Source organism: Ctenopharyngodon idella, chromosome 19 (genome assembly GCF_019924925.1).
Source record: "Ctenopharyngodon idella isolate HZGC_01 chromosome 19, HZGC01, whole genome shotgun sequence".
NCBI classification, from domain to species: Eukaryota; Metazoa; Chordata; class Actinopteri; order Cypriniformes; family Xenocyprididae; genus Ctenopharyngodon; species Ctenopharyngodon idella.
The window spans coordinates 32,344,553-32,362,407 of NC_067238.1; the positions used below are offsets into that span (position 1 = coordinate 32,344,553).

General features: G+C 40.5%; 1 protein-coding gene across 17 annotated transcripts in view; it reads right to left on the minus strand.

The window, feature by feature from the left end:
• The window catches only part of LOC127500865 (tenascin-X), a 50,474-nt gene that overhangs the window by 545 nt on the left and 32,074 nt on the right, over positions 1-17,855 (minus strand). For all 17 annotated transcript variants that reach the window (XM_051872435.1, XM_051872425.1, XM_051872431.1 and 14 more), the window contains 12 exons: positions 14,356-14,509; positions 14,002-14,277; positions 8,374-8,496; positions 7,568-7,711; positions 5,824-5,943; positions 5,487-5,639; positions 4,194-4,336; positions 3,947-4,079; positions 3,543-3,694; positions 1,494-1,590; positions 1,044-1,205; positions 778-941 (listed from right to left, as the gene is read on the minus strand). In XM_051872435.1, coding sequence (XP_051728395.1) covers positions 778-941; positions 1,044-1,205; positions 1,494-1,590; positions 3,543-3,694; positions 3,947-4,079; positions 4,194-4,336; positions 5,487-5,639; positions 5,824-5,943; positions 7,568-7,711; positions 8,374-8,496; positions 14,002-14,277; positions 14,356-14,509 — 1,821 coding nt within the window. The remainder of the gene's footprint in view (positions 1-777; positions 942-1,043; positions 1,206-1,493; positions 1,591-3,542; positions 3,695-3,946; positions 4,080-4,193; positions 4,337-5,486; positions 5,640-5,823; positions 5,944-7,567; positions 7,712-8,373; positions 8,497-14,001; positions 14,278-14,355; positions 14,510-17,855) is intronic.

Genomic DNA, 17,855 nt, shown 5'->3' on the forward strand with positions numbered 1-17,855 from the left:
TAATATAAAAATGCCCATATTTTAATTAAATGCAGCAAGATCTGTATTAATAATAATTCAGAGAGAGAAAAAGAAATCAATTCGCACATGAGACCATGAATCATCTGACGAGAGCTTGTTAACACTGCAAAAATTGCTTTTCTTACTTCGTATTTTTGTCTTTTTTTCAGTCCAAATATCTAAAAATTCTTAAATCCAGATGCTTTTACTACATAAGTTAAATGACATAAGATATTTTTTCTTGTTTTCTGGAAAAAAAAAAATAGTTTTTGCTTAAAACAATCAAAATTATCTGCCAATGGGGTGAGAAAAATAAAACAAGATTTCAAACAGAAACAAGATTATTTTTCTCACCCCATTAGTAGATCATTTTGATTGTTTTAAGCAAAAACTCACCTCATTTTGATTTTTTTTTTCCCAGAAGACAAGAAAAAATATATTATGTCATTTTACTTATCTAGTAAAAGCATCTGAATTTAAGAATTTTTAGATATTTAGACTGGAAACGACAATACTAAGTAAGAAAAACATTTTTGCAGCGTGTGCAATGAGACAATGAACAATCAAGAAAGTCTGTTTTCTAAAATGTGCAAAACTAGGAAAGCAAAATGAGGCTCTCCAGTTGTTAAAAAATCTTTTATACAGAAAAATAAATGTGCATTTGATTTTTTTTTTTTTTTTTTACATCACATCGATGCACTGGTTCATATGGATGTATCGCCACACCCTGATCTATATGTATGAACGCATGTGTCGTGAGTCAGTCGGCGGCTGTACCTGGTGGTTTTTGTTGGTGTTGTACAGGCCGTTGAGGTTTGCCTCGTGGCAGTTCTTGTACCACCAGCCACCTCTGTAAGACATGGCACAGCGCGTGATGAACGGCTGAGGGTCTCTGTCCCGCGTGGAGAACGGCCGGCCGTCATGGTACGACATCGAGTCGCCTGTTCAGGAATAAAGGCAGACTTACATAAGTATACCATACTACATCTCTACAGCCTCTTCTTTCCAGGCTAGTTCAGCTATATGCACGTTTAGAGACTCACCGGCTGTGCCCGAGTATCCCGAGACTCTGATGGTGTAGTGTTTTTTTGCATTTTCCACGGAGAACGAGGAATAACGTGCGTAAACGGACTCGTCTCCTGCTCTCAGGTCAATTCTGAGGGTCATTGGACTCATCTTAGTGAAGTTGTGAAGCAGCTCGTTTCCTAAAGCAGGAGAAGACACGGTCAGTCCACTGGGGTCTAATGGTTATAGTCAGACTCGAGGGTTCGAGTCTCAGTACTGGCAGGAAGGAGTGAATGAACACTCATTCCACCCTCATTACCCACAGATGTCACGTTCACCATCACAATCAGTCCACTAGAGGGCAGCGCTAACCTTCTTCACCTGTTTGACTTGCATGGTTTGCAATGTAAACCTACAAACCCAGATCTGGGCTGTCAGTTTGGTGCTTTGTAATGTTTCAGAGGAAACTAATTGATTGAATTTCTCACCAAGCCAGAATTCCCCATCCAGTGCTCCGAATCCACTGCTGTATTCCCGCCAGTTCCGGAAGAAGTTTGTCTTCCCATCCTTTCTTCGCTGAAAGACCTAGACACACACAAAACACACAGATAAATGATAAGCCACTCAAATATATACTTTGCCAACATGGCTAAATATGTTAAGTTCGTTAAAGCAAACATCACTATTATTGATTTAGAGATTTAAACAAACTGCTAACAAGCAACTTGTCATTTGTGCTACACATGAATGAAACCTCAAATCAAATGTGGTTATTTTTGACTAGTGAAGTCAACAAATCAGTGTTTTTGAAGTAAACAACTCGCTCTCGTTCACTTTCATTGGCCCTGTCCCAAATGGCACTCTTAAGTAATTCAGGGGAACTGTTACCACAACTTAAATAAATGCATGGTTGCAACTTAAAAAATCTAATTTATTGTTTTAATTAAACCTTTTCCCCCAGTTTTACAGACAAGGCTTAAGCTAGTCCTAGACTAAAATGCATGTTTGAGCTGTTTTAACTGAAAGCAACTTGTACTGACATATCTTAAAATATGTCAGGGCCCATTGTTTTGTCACAAGATGCACACCAGTAATGTTTTTTTTCTTGTGAACGTTTATAAAAGCTATTAAAATATCCTAATTGAACTAAGGCTTAAACCTGGCTTAGGCTTAAACAGGGCCTTTAAGTTGCAAACATTATTTTGTAGAGTTCTGTTAACATAACGTTGATCATTACATTACTTAATATAGTCTGGAATTTAAACTCCAATTTTTGCATTAATTGGCTTTTCTTTCTTTTTTTTTTCCTTTTTTTTAATTAGGTTGTAGTAACTTAATGAAATTGTCTTGATAACCTCAGAAATTAGGCAGTGGATTTCTAGTTCCCAGCTTGCTTTGCATAGGACTGGATAATGAGAATAAATGTCGAAATTAAATGTTAATTTATTCGCTTTTAGTGAAGGGAAAGACCTGTTAGTGTTTAATCCTGTTATGTTCGACATTTAAAAGAGTTTCTGTAATGTTGAAGTTTTTGTGGTTGTCATTGTGCTGTAAATACATGAGGGTAAACACTACATTGATTCGATAAGCAATGACTGCGCTAATGACAAGTAATAACTTACTTGTTCATTAAATATATAAGTTAAATAAGTTGTTAGAATATGCTGTGATAGCTGTTGATTTAAATTGAAATAGATAAGATGAACTGGTTCCAGGTCTACAACTCTGCTAGCTGGAGCAACTTTTTTGAGTAATCAACTTAAAATATTTTGTTTATGCTACAAATTAAGTTCCTCTAACTCAATGTAGCTTGTTTGTTGAATGTAAATTCACTCAAAGTTGTCATAACTCAGAAAAATGGTTGCAAACTGTTGTTTTTTTGAGACAACACATTATTTTTTAGAGTGCACTTTTGGTCCTGTGCACTTAAAATGTGTTAAGTCCAAGAGACCGTAGGGTGTCCCATTTGTCATTTTAGGTTTGAGGAGGGTGCTCGCGAGCATCCCATTCGCGGTCGATATGCACCCTCGATGCGCACTTTTGCTGAGCCGCATTGAAGCGAGCTTCGCAGCAGACTTCATCCCGACAGGCAAAGCGCTGTTACATCACGAAAGTGCGGACTCGTAGGAAGTCCGCTGTGGAGCTCACTTCAGTGCACATCGAGGGCGCATATCGGCCGCAAAGGGGACATGATTACAATCACGCGACTGCCATTGTAAGTCCACAAGACCGAAAGTTCATATGAAGTGTGCCATTTGGGACAGGGCCATATTGGTTTGGATCTACTGAACAAATACACTCAGCTTTCATGAATCAGTCATCATGTTCACATTAGAAAAGTTGAATGTGTCAAAATAAAAGTCCCAAGACTGGGAGAAAGTGTGCACCTGTGACTCTGTGTGTAAAAGATAAATTACTCATAACGCTGAATGTCATCCATGGTGACTAAGCATGGCAACATGAAGTCTTCCACCTTTTCTCGTACCGCCCGATCACTTATTTCTAACATTAGTAGAGATGTGACGTGACCCTCGTACCATCCAGCCGCCTCCATCCGTCTCCATGTCACAGTAAACCATCACTGGTTTTCCCTCTCTGCCCTGCGGAAACAGCTCCAAGATTCCTGACTCCAGCACTCCATTCTGCTGCTCCTGGGAACAATCAGTGGGAAACGGGAAACGGAGATTCCCTGAGGAGAACAAAGTAGCACTGTAAAAACAAGACTTTTTCTTCACAGAAAGATGAATGCAGCTCATCCTGACTTGTGTGGGTTTTTTATGGGGTTTTTTTGGCAATTCACAATAATAATAATTCAGTAACACTTTACAACAAGGTCTCATTTGCTAACATCAACATGCATTAACTAACATTTGCAGTGAGTGATAGATCGCTGTTGGATGATTTCTAGCAGCAAATGCAGATGTTTAGAGATGGTCAGTACCAGTGCTGAACTCTGTGGAGATGGCCGTCGAGTCCAGACCGCCGCTCACGGCCCGCAGACGAGCCGTGTATGTGGACGACGGCTTCAGCCTGCTTAACTTCAGCTCTGTTGCTGTGGGCTCAACAATTACTTCCTGTGCAGAACAAACATATCCAGGCGTTTAATGCTCAATCTTAAGACAGCGGTGGGTAAATGAGGCTTTATGGGTCATAACTCACACTGTAAATCATACGCTTGGTTTTCTGACCTTAATGTCCTGGTTGTCCGTGTAGTAGCTCAGCTTGTAACCAGTGATGGCCGATACAGGTGGTTTCCATGACAACACTGCGGTACGAGGCATCACCTGACTGGCCTTCAGATCACGAGGACCATCCACTATTTTACCAGCACCTGCGACATACAAAGGATTCGCCTTGTACATAAACAAGTGCTATTACAATAAGAAGTGTCTGAATCCATCACGTCCTTCTGCATCCATGCCAAATATCAGACAAGTGCCATTTATGTTGATGAAAAATCTTCAAGCAAAATATTTCCTTGTAAATACTCTGAAAGTGATTCCAACGATATCGTTCCTCTGTGTCGTTATCGGTATAGTTGTGGATATTTAGAACGACTTTTAGAACTATATCTTTATCGTTATAGTTGTCGACCTTGGTGTGAACGGGCCTTTAAAGGGGACCTATAATGCAAGATGTAATATAAGTCTCTGGTGTCCCCAGAATGTGTCTGTGAAGTTTCAGCTCAAAATACCCCACAGATCATTTATTATAGCTTGACAAATTTGCCCTTATTTGGGTGTGAGCAAAAACACAGTTTTTGTGTGTGTCCCTTTAAATGCAAATGAGCTGCTGCTCCCCGCCCCCTTTCCAGAAGAGGGCGGAGCTTTAACAGCTCGCACTTCGGTTGCTCAACAACAACAAAGCAGGAGAATCTCACGCAGCCAAAATGACGACGGTGTTCAGCCTTACATTGTTCAAACCGGAGTCGACACTGATGGAGAGACTCAGGAAGAAGTTACAACTTTTAGACGTTTCTGAATGGTTAGCGGATAAATTTATGTAGTTGCTGTGGAGTTGATTCAACTCATCGACTAGCATGTGCCGTCATGTTAATCTTTTCTGCAATTCCAGCGTTGAATTGACCCTCGTTTGTGAAGCAGTCCGGCGTAAAATGAACAACACTCTACTACAACAACTCTTCCTCTTCTCTAAAGCAGCCCAACATGGCCGTGTTCTCGGGTTCTCGGGGGCGGGGTTTATGTAAATTTTAGCAACATTACACTCTAACTAAACTTTTTCATGCTCAAACAGCAACATTACGCACTAGAGAAAGATGAACATGGAAAAAAAGCATCATATTGTAGGTCCTCTTTAAAATGATTCTCTACACCTGTGTGAACTTGAAGAGAACTGACTTCATACATCCACTAATAATCACTGACACAACAGCAGTCATTGAGGAAAAGTCACATTAGTTCCGGCTCATATTCGAGGCTCTTGACCTGATGAGTGAGTGAACAGCTGACGCTCATGCTGACCTGTGGTGCTGAAGACTGTGGTCGCTCTGGAGCTGCTCAGGTCTCCCCGTCGGCTCTGAACACTCACACTGTACTGCGTGGAGGATCGCAGGCCCTGCAGCTGTTGTTCTGCTGCATTGCCAGAGACTTTGATGGTTATTCCAGATCCAGGTGCTTATGAAGAGATGAGAGGAAAAACACAGGCGTGTCATTTTTCAGCAATATTGAAAAGTGTGTCAGTACTTTCTTTTCTGACAAAGTATAAACAACATTTTAGTATCATTTAGAGGGTATATGCTGAGATATGCAACCTCTGAGTAGTTGGGACACGTTGAGTAGCTGAGAGTATACTGCTTACCTGTGTCTGAACTGTACACTATGATGTAATGGTCGACGGTTGCCAGGGCGGGTCTCCACAGCAGCAGCGCTTTACTGTCGGTGACATTTATGGCCCTCAGGTCTGTTGGAGCATCAGGCACTGAGGGAAACACGTTTGATGAAAATCACCAACAGAGATGAAGGCAGTTATCGTGCTGTGACTTGAAGTTTGCTTTTGATATGTCTGAATGGGGCAAAAACTTTTTATGAAAATGTCGATTTGTCAAACCGTTTTCGAAAAACGCACAAACAAATTTTACGTAGCGCATGCAAAAATAGTTGTAAGGCTGTATCTCCTCAACGCTTTATCGTATTCAGACCAAACTTGGTCCATGTCATCACAAGCATAACCTGAGGTTACATGCTGCGTTTCGGCACAGCGCCACCTACTGGTCTGGAGATACAAAAAATGGCTAGTTTTGCTTATATGAACGGTTGGCCCAAAAATCATAAAATTCAAGGTTTCGTTAGATTCTGGGCATCATGCCGTGCCGAATGATATCCAATTTTCCCATATCGGCCATTTTAGGTGTGTACACCATTTTTAATTTTGTTGCAAAATGCTGTATGTTACGAACGCATGAACGTATCATTACGAAACTTGGTATGGGTCATTGGCACGATGCCCTGAAGGAGTCTGAGAAGTTTCAGACCAGCGCCACCTAGTGTTGAAAAAAAATTACATGCTTATAACTTTGGATGTAGTTCACTCATTTTCACTGGAGTTATCTCCTTAGATTCCTGAATCCTTGCCAAGTCCAACAAAACATGCTAGGTTTCACCTTATACTTAGTGCAATGTTGTGATCTAACGTTTAGAAAACATTCGCGAATATCTTCGAAACCATGACGAGATGAAACCACTGTAGGAAAATCATAAACACAGGTCGTTGACTATATGCTAATGGCCAAATGTCAAAATTTTGATAGTATGTAGCAAAAAAATGCTATCAAAGTCAGGTGTGGGTAATTTATAATGTGTTCATACATATACATGTCTATAGCTCCTAAACAAAATGAGACATTTTCACCAAATTTGACATGCTTATGTATGGGGGCACTCTGAGGACACACAAAAAAAAGAGGTAGGACTGCGCCACTTAGTGGCGCTATAATTGAACAAAACATGAAATGGCTCTAAATACAGTACCACTGATCTGACTGACTTCAAACTTGACATACACTGCCTTTGTCTCAGTTGCTATCATAGTCCATTATGACATTGTTGGTTTGCTGCTAGCTTCCTTGTTTGCTTCTGATGTGCTTGGCCCCTTAATCGCTGTTTGCAGCTATATTTTTCAGTTATTCTGCTTTTTATACTGTACATTTCAACCCACCAAATTAGCTTAGTTGCTGCCTTAAATGGATTTGCAAAAATGATTTTTAAACACCTTTTCTGACATGTTTCCAGTATTGTCATGTCACACCATTCAAAGAAACTAATTGCAATTCTGTTTGCTGCTACTATTTGAAAATTATACAATCTGCAGCTTTAAAATTAAAATAAAATCAAGGTAACACTTTATTTTGATGCTCCCCAACAGACATTCTACTGACTACAAGTAACTGCATGTCAAGTTAGTCTACTAAACCGAACCCTAACCTCACAGTCTTCTAATACTCTAATGAGACTGTCACGGTTCATCAGTCAACCCGGTACAGACTTTCATTTATCAGCCTTACAGCTTGCCTATAATACTCTATTTAGAATGACGTGAAACTCACAGGTGGTTACAGTGCCTTTGATGGAGTCGCTTTCGTCTTGTCCGAGCACAGACATCACGCTGACTTCATAGGTGGAGCCGGGCGACATCGATGAGAGATCCAGACGGAGCGTTTCTGAGTTCACGCTAACAGAGATCGGCTCACCTGCCATCACAACAACAAAGAATACATATGCATATTTCACACTTTCCATGAGCAGAGTACAAATTCTTGAAAGTTCCCATTCTTTTCAGCCAAGACAGTTAAATGTGGTGCTTAAAGTCATTTTTTATTTTTTATGGAAAATATTTATCGGTGCACATCATTGTTTTTAAATTCATGTTCCTCGTAATCTTAAATTAGAATAACTTCCCCTCCCTCTTCAGTGACATCTCTTCTCTGATGACGAGGGCGGGGCAACCTGTCACTCACATGAGATCCACCAATAGCAAACCACAACCATCCAATCAATTCCCCATGGACAAAATCAAGCCCCGCCCTACATTTGTTCTTGTTTGAGAAGCAATTTCACTCAGATATACGACACAATAGGGAAGAAAAGAGCACAACTTCTGTTTCATGCTCACCTTAACCTGCATAAAATGTTAACTGCCAAACTCAGGAAATCAAAATAAATATTATATAGGTTTTATGAGGTTTACAATTTGTTCAACCCATAATCATACAATAAAAGGACTGTGGGACACAACATGCTGGCAGCTCCGTGAATGAATGTGACGTGTGTTTTTAATGGGATTCGAGCCTCTAATCATTTTAAACCCTCTTCAAGGAAAGTGCCAGTCTTTTGAAACTGAGGTTTACGTTACCTTCTTGTACTTGAGTGTGTGTGATCTTGAATCCAGACACCTTGCTCTTGGGTTTGGTCCAGGACACGGTGAAAGAACCGTCGGTCACATCGCTGAAGACAAGATCAGACGGAGGCTCCGGGCCTGAACAAGCAGGTACAGAACATTAAAAACCGGTCAGAATGAGCAAGAGAAAGAGATGGAAAGAAAGAGAAAAGACAAGAAGTTCCCAAAACAGAGTTCTCACAAAAAAAAAAAAGGATAAGAAAGAGCAGAGAAATTTAAAGAGAAGAAATTTAAGGATAAAAGACGTAAGGATGAATACAAAACCAGAATAAAACATTGTTAAGCAGTACTTTACTTGCATTCACATTTCTCTGTTCTCTGTGAAAACCCTTACATAAGGCTGGCTATGGGTTATTTCAGTGAAAACATGAGTGTATATATGTGCAGTCGAAACATATATACAGTATATAGGCCACGGCCTATACAGAGCCCCACAGAAACTTCACTGTTAATGACTGACATGAAATCCTGCACAGAAAACACAAGCATGATATTATGATGCTGCTCTTTTGAACCTGGAGAGGAGAAGAAAAATGCAAAGACGAAATGAGTGAGGAAGTGAAGGAAACATGGTGAACAGCCGTCAAGTCATTTCATTAAAAAAAAAAGCACAGTTTGTGTTTTGTTGGCCAACATGGAACAGGTTATTTGACATGAGACTGAACCGCTGTCGTTTGTTTGAGATGGAGGGGTCGACCGCGGTCTTACCCTGGACGGAGGGTGAGTGATGAAGGACACATGAAGCAGCTGACTGTAATCTTACCCTGGATGAGAGAAGAATGGTGATGAGAAGGAATATGTCTTAACTGTATCAGCATCTCCTGGATAGTCAGGAGATTACCGTCCGCAGAAAAACATTTTGACTGATCCCTCAGTTTGTAAAGATGAACAAAAACATATTTACAGTAAAGAAGCCTAGAAAGCATTTCCCAAGGTTTAAAAGCAGAAATGTAAAGCTTGTAGTTTTCTTACACCACCAAATAAAGAGTTAGTTTTGAGAGAACTGGCAATTCCAGTAGATGAACCGAACAAAATGATTCAAAATTAAACTACATTTAGAACAAAAATACCATCCTTACATGTGGACTTAGTTCAAATCAGATAAAATTGCCATGCAGGCTGTTTATATTGATTTTACACAACTATTATTTCTCACATAAAATGTGGTTAATTCAGTTTGATTTGTCTTCATTTTTACAAACAGAAGGACAAGCTAAAATTATTTTCTGTAGTAATGGTGCCGTTTTTAACCCAGGATTTATGAACAAAGTAAATTGTTGCATTAATAGCTCTCAAATCCGAAATAAAAAATGTTGTTAAATTAATTCAACTTAACACTAATACACTACGCATGTATTGAGTAATGGCCTGAAATAGTTGTATTTGTATAATCCAATGTTAATATTAGTCATGAAGAGTTAGTTATTACCAAATGAATGGAGACAATGTTAAGGTGAAACTATTAATCAACTCTTTTTTTCTGTTGATATTCAAGACACACATTTGCCTGATGAGACTGTGTGTGGACAAAATTACATACTAGACTTCATTATTTAGTATGCTTGTTTCTTAACTCTTTCCCCGCCTTTTTTTTTTTTTTTTTTTTTTTTTTTAAGTTGCTATTCAACACCAGCATTTTTGATAATTTTCACAAAACTTTCATGGCCCCTAGAATATTATGAATATCTGAACTATCTGAACTATCAATATCAAAGGAAAGAACAGAGCCTTTTTGATTTGCTGTTTAATCTTTGATGATCGCATTATTTTACATGCTTCTATCACTTGTTTCTGCTTCTTCTTCGCCTGTGTTTTGATCTGGAGATTCTGTACTCTTTCAGATGATGCGTAATAGCGCCCCCTACCGTATAACAGGGAAAACATGGATTGCAGGAGAATTCCGTCAGTAGCTGGGAAGCGTTATGTCATAAATGCCAAAAAATTCAGTCGATGGCAGGGAAAGAGTTAATGCTCAGTATGTAGCCCACACATTGTCCACAAAAGACCAAATGCACAGGGTTAGAATTGAGAACAAAAGCTGTTATACTCAAACATTTATTAATATTTACACACTGCACAAATTTTAATCAAATCTTTGCTTTGATTAAAAGCCCTTGATAGTCAAGAGTATACTGAACACTTAAAGGCATGGAAAGTGCTAAGCAGTAAGACTGAAGGTAACTATACTTGGACCATTTACAGATTAAGGTTTAGCAGTACTGACTTCTGGTTTTGGGTACCTGTATGAATGACGAGGTTGTGAGTTTTGGAGCGAAACGCAGGTCCCTTCCCAAAGATGGACACAGAGTACCTGGTCTGTGGGCTGAGATTCGTCATTTGGTATGAACGGGCCGATCCAGGGAGAACTGTAGTCAAGTTTCCTCCACTCTTGTTCATCTTTGTTCTCTGTACATTGGGTACAAGTTCAGCTTTTCCTTTCCTCAAACTATTTTTCTTTGCTGCTGTTGTCTTAAGTCCCGTCCCATCATCAACCTCTTCCTCGCCGTTCGTCTCTTCATCTTTTTCCATCTCATCCTTTTCTTTGTTTTCTGGTCCAAGCTCAGTTTGAGTGATTACGAAGTGTTTAAACTTTTTTTTCGGTGCAGCCCATGTTAGTACAAACCCTGTTGACGTGGCATTGTTGACCCCCACATGCTCAATGGAGCCATCTGTTTCGCTCAACACATATTCTTGAGTCTTATTATCGTTTTCCGTTAGATGGTCTGTGGAAAAAGAGCTATCAGAGTTTCCTTTTCCATGCTGACTGAAGTTTGGGCCCACTTGAGTGGTACCACTGTGTTGTATTTGGGAACGTCTGTTGGCTGGATGTCTACTGGCGGCCCCATTGGTCCTGTTGATTACTGCATTCGGTCTAATCCTAATACTAGTGCCATTTTCTTTAGCGGGGGTTACGGCAGGTTTTACAGGTTGGATAGGATTGACTTGGCTGATAGTCCTGTTGTTTCTCATAATCGGTTTTGAAGGAAAAACTCGTCTTATGGGTCCTCGGGAAGGTTGTTGAGGCGGCTCTAGAACTGGCCTTGTACGGTTTTGAAAAGGACTGACGTTGGGACGACGAGGAAGGGAACCCCTAAAAGGAGTCCGACGAAATGGCATCAGATCGGATGCGTCAATGCCTCTGTTTTTTATTGCAGTGTCTGGTTTCAAGGGATTTTGACTGGTAATGGAGGAATCTCAGTGCTTGTCTTGTGAGCAAGTTCGGGAGTTGAATCTTGGATTTCTCTTGTGGCTGGAAGTCTTGAATTCGGCACTTTCATCTCTCCAAGGGGTTCTTTTGCAAGACCAGAGGCAACGGGACTAGGCAAAGATGGACGCTTACCTTTTTGCGTCTCTAAAGATGATGAAGAGTATGTCGACCTAAAAAGTGGTCTACCTACTATTGGTGGGTGTTTTGGTCTTGTTGGCTGTCTGGGAATTGATAATGAAGATGCCTGGATAGTGTTTTTTCTTGGGGCTCTTTCTGCTGTCGGCTGTTGATTCGCTTTCTCAGGTTGAGCTGATGTGGAGATGTGATGTGAGGAGATGTGGTGGTGAGGGACAGGTACAGTGTTGTCTCAGGCTGTCTCATTGAATAGGGAGTGGTGTTTGCATTGTTTTCATCCACCTCTTCATCAACCTCTCCTTCTTGCTCTTTCACACTCCTTCTGGCCTCAGAAGTCTCTTGCTCTTTAGGTTGAGCCTCGTCCAGCCCTATAACCCCCCTTTCATTGACTGTAGACCTGCCTGTCAGAAGTTTGTGCAAGAGCTCATTTCCATTTACATGGCCAACTACAACTGTGAGGTTTTTAGACAGCACATTGCCATCGGACATGTTTCCGTGTATCTTCCTGTACCCAACCAAAACCTTCCGAACACATTTTGTCCCATTTATATAGGCTGTTATGTTTTTTTCTGTTGTAATTGTAGGCTCTTCAGTCGATTCAGAGATGTTTGTGAAAGGTGGTGGGGTGGTAGATGGGGTCGGTATGTGTTTCCGAACGGTGTCATTTCTGGGGGTCTCGACAGATTCCACTCTAGAAATGGTTTCAATGTTTCCCTTCTGAGATCTTGTCTCTTTCATTGTCAGCGCCAATGGTTTACCACTGGAAACGGGATAAGGTGAGTCTACATTCGGTCTCAGTGGATACCGTGTTATTGACCTATTTGAAGAAGGAACTAGAATTCTCCCTTTCAATCCTCTCTGGGAAGAATTTAAATGTTTTAATCCTGGTCTTCTTGTGATATCTGGTAGTGTACCGGGTTTGGGAAGAATCCCATGTGGTCTTTTTTGCCCAGGTCTAATAAGTGAGCCTGGTCTGAGTCTGCTGGTATTTCCTGTTCTTTCTGAATTTTCAACCTTTCCTTTAATCACCTGCTTTCGCAGGAAGAGTGTTGTGTTTGTGAACCTCGGTGTCTTTTGTTTGTTGTTTCCAGGCTCCACGTCAACCTGCACGTTCTCCATCCCCATGGCCATCCTGGTTTCAGGCACTGGGACATTCCCTAAAGGCACGAATGAGGTGTAAAATTTGCAAAATGAACTCTAAACGGCTCAGCTGCAAAAGGAAATCCTGTTAATAAAAATATGGTGTTAATGCAACAGGTTAAGGGTGGGGTGGCCACTATCCGTTTGACCGTCATTTCTAAAGTTAATGCAGCATCTGGAGGTTTTCATTTTCTGCAAGAAAGAAGAAAGGTAAAAGCTTCCTGAAGAAATAGAAAATCTGGCATTGCTGGTTAGAGTGAAGATATTGTGTGGAGGGGAATAACATTCTTAAAATAAAACAACGATCCAGTCATGCACATTTTCACCAGGTTCTTCTCTTTGCCTCGCCACACATAAAACTCAATTCCAATAGCCCAGACATTTCCACAGTGAGGTCACTGGTTTGTAAATATGACAGACTGACTGGTCTATACACAATCAGAGCGGGTCTTGTATAAATTCATCTGGTGGCTATAAATACGTTTCATACTATGATGACTTTTCCTTGTACTCTCATAACCTGTTAAGTCTTGCTGTACCATTTACGCTTGACATGCAAAGGGGCCTGGATTCATATCAGGGGTTTCATTGGTCAGTAAATACCAGCAATTGATCATTAAAAATTCCCAATGTCTGAACTGTCAGATACAACGTCTGGTAAAAAAATATCAGCAGCAGACATACATTAGACAAAGTATGTTCATAAGTGCCCGAGATGTATTGCGTGCTTAGAGTACAAATTATCTTCCATCCCATTTCTACAAAACAACCTTCTTAAAGGGACTTCAGTGTCACTTTTCTTTGAAATATCAAGGCTGAGAAATGGTAATATATCAAAAATCAAGATACATTTACTGGAAAAGCAAAATTATTTCAGTCGTTAAGTCTTGTTTTCTGCAAAAATCATCAAAATGAAGAGTTAGTGCTTAAAACAAGAACATGACAGCAGAGGATTTGACTGTCCACTACTCTTTATACCTGCTTAATTTGCTTGTCGTAACAAGTTTGAAGTCACGCCGCCATGTTCCACATCATTCTGTGAGCTGTTAATAAGAGTTTAAGTTCAGTTTCATGCTGTAATTCATCATCCTGAGACTCACCGGGAGTGGCCTGTACGGATGCGGGCCGGCTCCGGTCGCCGCCTTTCTCCGCCACTAACGAGATGTCATACAAGCGGCCCGGCTGCAAGCCATCGATCTGGGCCGAATCTCTCTCCGGGGGCAGGTTTAACTCTGGAAGTCTGCCGGATCCATCTGTCTGATTGGGTGCAACGGAGAGGACGTACCTGTCAATCTCCCCCTGCGCCTTCTCCCATTGGACAATGACTGATGTAGTGCTTGTCTTCACAACGTGCAAGTCTTTTGGCCCAGAGATCACTGTCCAGAAATGAATCACTGGTTAAAAACATCATAAGGCGGCTGCTGCTCCATACGGTCCAGTTTGCATAGACTCACGTGTGGTGAATTGCGTTGTGCTCTCCGTTCCCATCACGCCATCTTTCTCTCCAGTGATGCTGACCATGTACTGCTGTCCAGCGGCCAGTCCGACCTGAGTGTACGTGTTCAGTGTGCCGCTGATTATGGAGCTTATTTTCTGCTCAGTTTCTTTCTGTAGAGAGAGAGCAATGTGAAAATCAGTGCGCCCACATGAACATACCGAAACAAACTACAAACTGCATGAATACTGACATTTGCAGTATGTTGTGTTTCTTGTTTAAAGTGGATATCTACAACATATTCAGCCTGCTGTTTATTTACTGCTGTGATACAAAGAAGTTATAGAGTGACTTAATTTATATTCTGTTTCAACCCAAACATGAGAATTTTTGAGTTCACTGCAAAAATTGTTCTTCCTCAGTATTTTTTGTCTTGTTTTCCAGTACAAATATCCACATATTCTTAAATCAATTTGCAAAATAACTTTTTCTGACCTCACTAATAGATATTTCAGTAACCTTCCACTATTAACATGAACAGAAGATCAATATCACCTGTTTTCAGAAAGACTGTAGTAAATGCTTTGTATACTTATTTCTGTTTAATGCTGATTTAATTCACTCGCTTCCAAATATTATCTTCATCTAAATCTACAAACATGGGCGTAAACTGTACTGCAGGTTCATTATCGGAATGAAATGTGGATATATTTTCCAATTCAGAACTGGTTTGCCGTTATAAGTGTTTGCCAGGCCATTGCTTTACAGTTGTTATGGTGTTGTGGATGGTTGCTAGGGAATCGCTAGGTGGTTGCTGGACAATTTTAAATATCTCTCTCTCTTTCACAAAGAAGGTTTTTTAGTACTAATGAAATATAATAAAGAGCAGAATATGCCAATGTATTCTCAAGCTTCCACAGAGAATAATGGGAAAGATATTTTGGTTCCAGTCTCAAAAATCAGCTTAATGAATGGCTTTATTGATGTTCTTTATCAACACTATAGAAAATGTGTCCAAACTAAACTGCACAGTCAACATTCACAACAATTACAACTACTTATACTACAAGAAAATGATGTTCTTCCTCAGTATTTCTGTCTTGTTTTCCAGTACAAATATCTAAACTTTCTTAAATCAAGATACAGTTACTGGAGAAGCAAAATGACTGAAGATTTTACTGAAAAATCATCAAAATGAAGTGAGTTTGTGCTTAAAACAAGAACAAATATCTGTCAGTGGAGTCGAGAAAATAAACGTCATTCAAAGGGAAAAAAAACATGATTATTTTTCTGACTCAACTGACATATTTGTTCTTGTTTTAAGCACAAACTCACTTCATTTTGATATTTTTTCAGTAAACAAGAGTTAATTTTGCTTCTCCAGTAAATGTATCTTGATTTAAGAATGTTTAGATATTTGTTAGACATAATTTTTTTTGCAGTGAATGAACAATGACAGTTTCTATGAATCCGTCTGTGATTGACACAATCCCAGTCATGGCTTACAGAAAGTAAAGGGTTTTCCTCTGGTAATTCTTGCTTGATGAGGGAGTTCCTGAGTTCCAGTTCAGTAAAACATTCATTAGCTAAAGGCAGCCAATATTTTACACATTACAGAACTAATACTATAGTAATATTTAGCTCATATATTGGCAAATCCGTTCTCCAGCTCTTTATTAGCCCTGAGTTCAGTTTCAGGCCTCGTTGCCAGTTTGCCGGTGTTCTCCGGTCTTCTTTCTTATAATATCGTAATTGTGTCCAGCTGAGAGTGTGTCTGTCTGCAGAAACAGAGCAGGTTATTGAGGGTGTCGTTCTGCCTGTATCGGTCATTGATCAGTGAAGAGCTCTGACTGTTGTTGTTGTTGTGCTCCTGCTATGTCCGGCAGCTGTTCTGTGATGTCATCTCTGTTTTTGACCGTGTTTACGCTTTCCTAGCAACAAGCATCCCACATCTGCCTCTCTTTCTCTGTAGCTGCTAATGGCTTTTTTTTCTTTCACTGCATTTCCTCAGCCTGAACTCTTTCTCTCTGCTCAATTCCTCTGATGCATTTGTGTCATTCTCTGCCTACTTTCATTCTTGTTCTCTCAATTGTTCTTACACCCTCCCATTCATGTTTTGTGTGGAAGAAATGTGCCTTTTCTGCACTTTTCATTGTCTCAGTGTCTCTTCAGTCAGTGTAACTGTTGCCGATAGCATTTTCAAACATCTGTTCTTGCAGCGTTTCCCTTTGCTCTGTGTCTAGTATGTTATGACGACCAGTGAGCAAAGGCCAATAAACATCAGTTTTATTGTTGTAGGTGTGGTCGCTGATCTGTGTTTGGTCAAGCATGTGGATGTGAACTGCACTTTCTGAAAAGTCACATCGAGAGCTTCATATACGGACAGATAAATGTAAAGTGGCGCCCAAAAGTCTGAGAGCATTAATGAACATATTTAATACAAACTACATTATACTGTATGTGATCGGAGTGAAAATTTGAAATGAAAAATTTACATGAATCTGATAATAATTGCCTCAGTATACTGTCACACTTTTGCTTTAATGACACTTTTACATCATCAGTGTCGCTAATTTAACTATTTGATTAGTGACCCTGAAATAGCGCAGGATCTCTAAACTTAAAAACATTCTATATTTGCTCAGTTTAAATGAAATCATTCCATGTCTAAACCAGTCAATGAGCAGTTCATTGGAGAGGTAGAGAAAAGCTCAGAGACTGCAGGTCTGAGTATCAGAAAGAACTGATGATGATGGATTCACATTTGATAATTATAATACACATAGTTCTGGACCAACTAACCGACTAACCATCCAATCAACCAACTGACCGACCAACCGGCTGATATACACCGATCAGGCATAACATTATGAGCACTGACAGGTGAAGTGAATAACACTGATCATCTCTTCATCATGGCACCTGTTAGTGGGTGGATATATTAGGCAGCAAGTGAACATTTTGTCCTCAAAGTTGATGTGTTAGAAGCAGGAAAAATGGGCAAGTGTAAGGATTTGAGCGAGTTTGACAAGGGCCAAATTGTGATGGCTAGACGACTGGGTCAGAGCATCTCCAAAACTGCAGCTCTTGTGGGGTGTTCCCGGTCTGCAGTGGTCAGTATCTGTCAAAAGTGCTCCAAGGAAGGAACAGTGGTGAACCGGCGACAGGGTCATGGGCGGCCAAGGCTTATTGATGCACGTGGGGAACGAAGGCTGGCCCGTGTGGCCCGATTCAACAGACGAGCTACTGTAGCTCAAATTGCTCAAGAAGTTAATGCTGGTTCTGATAGAAAGGTGTCAGAATACACAGTGCATCACAGTTTGCATAGCCGCAGACCAGTCAGGGTGCCCATGCTGACCCCTGTCCACCACCGAAAGAGCCAACAGTGGACACGTGAGCATCAGAACTGGACCACGGAGCAATGGAAGAAGGTGGCCTGGTCTGAAGAATCACATTTTTTTTTTTGCATCACGTGGATGGCCGGGTGCGTGTGCGTCACTTACCTGGGGAACACATGGC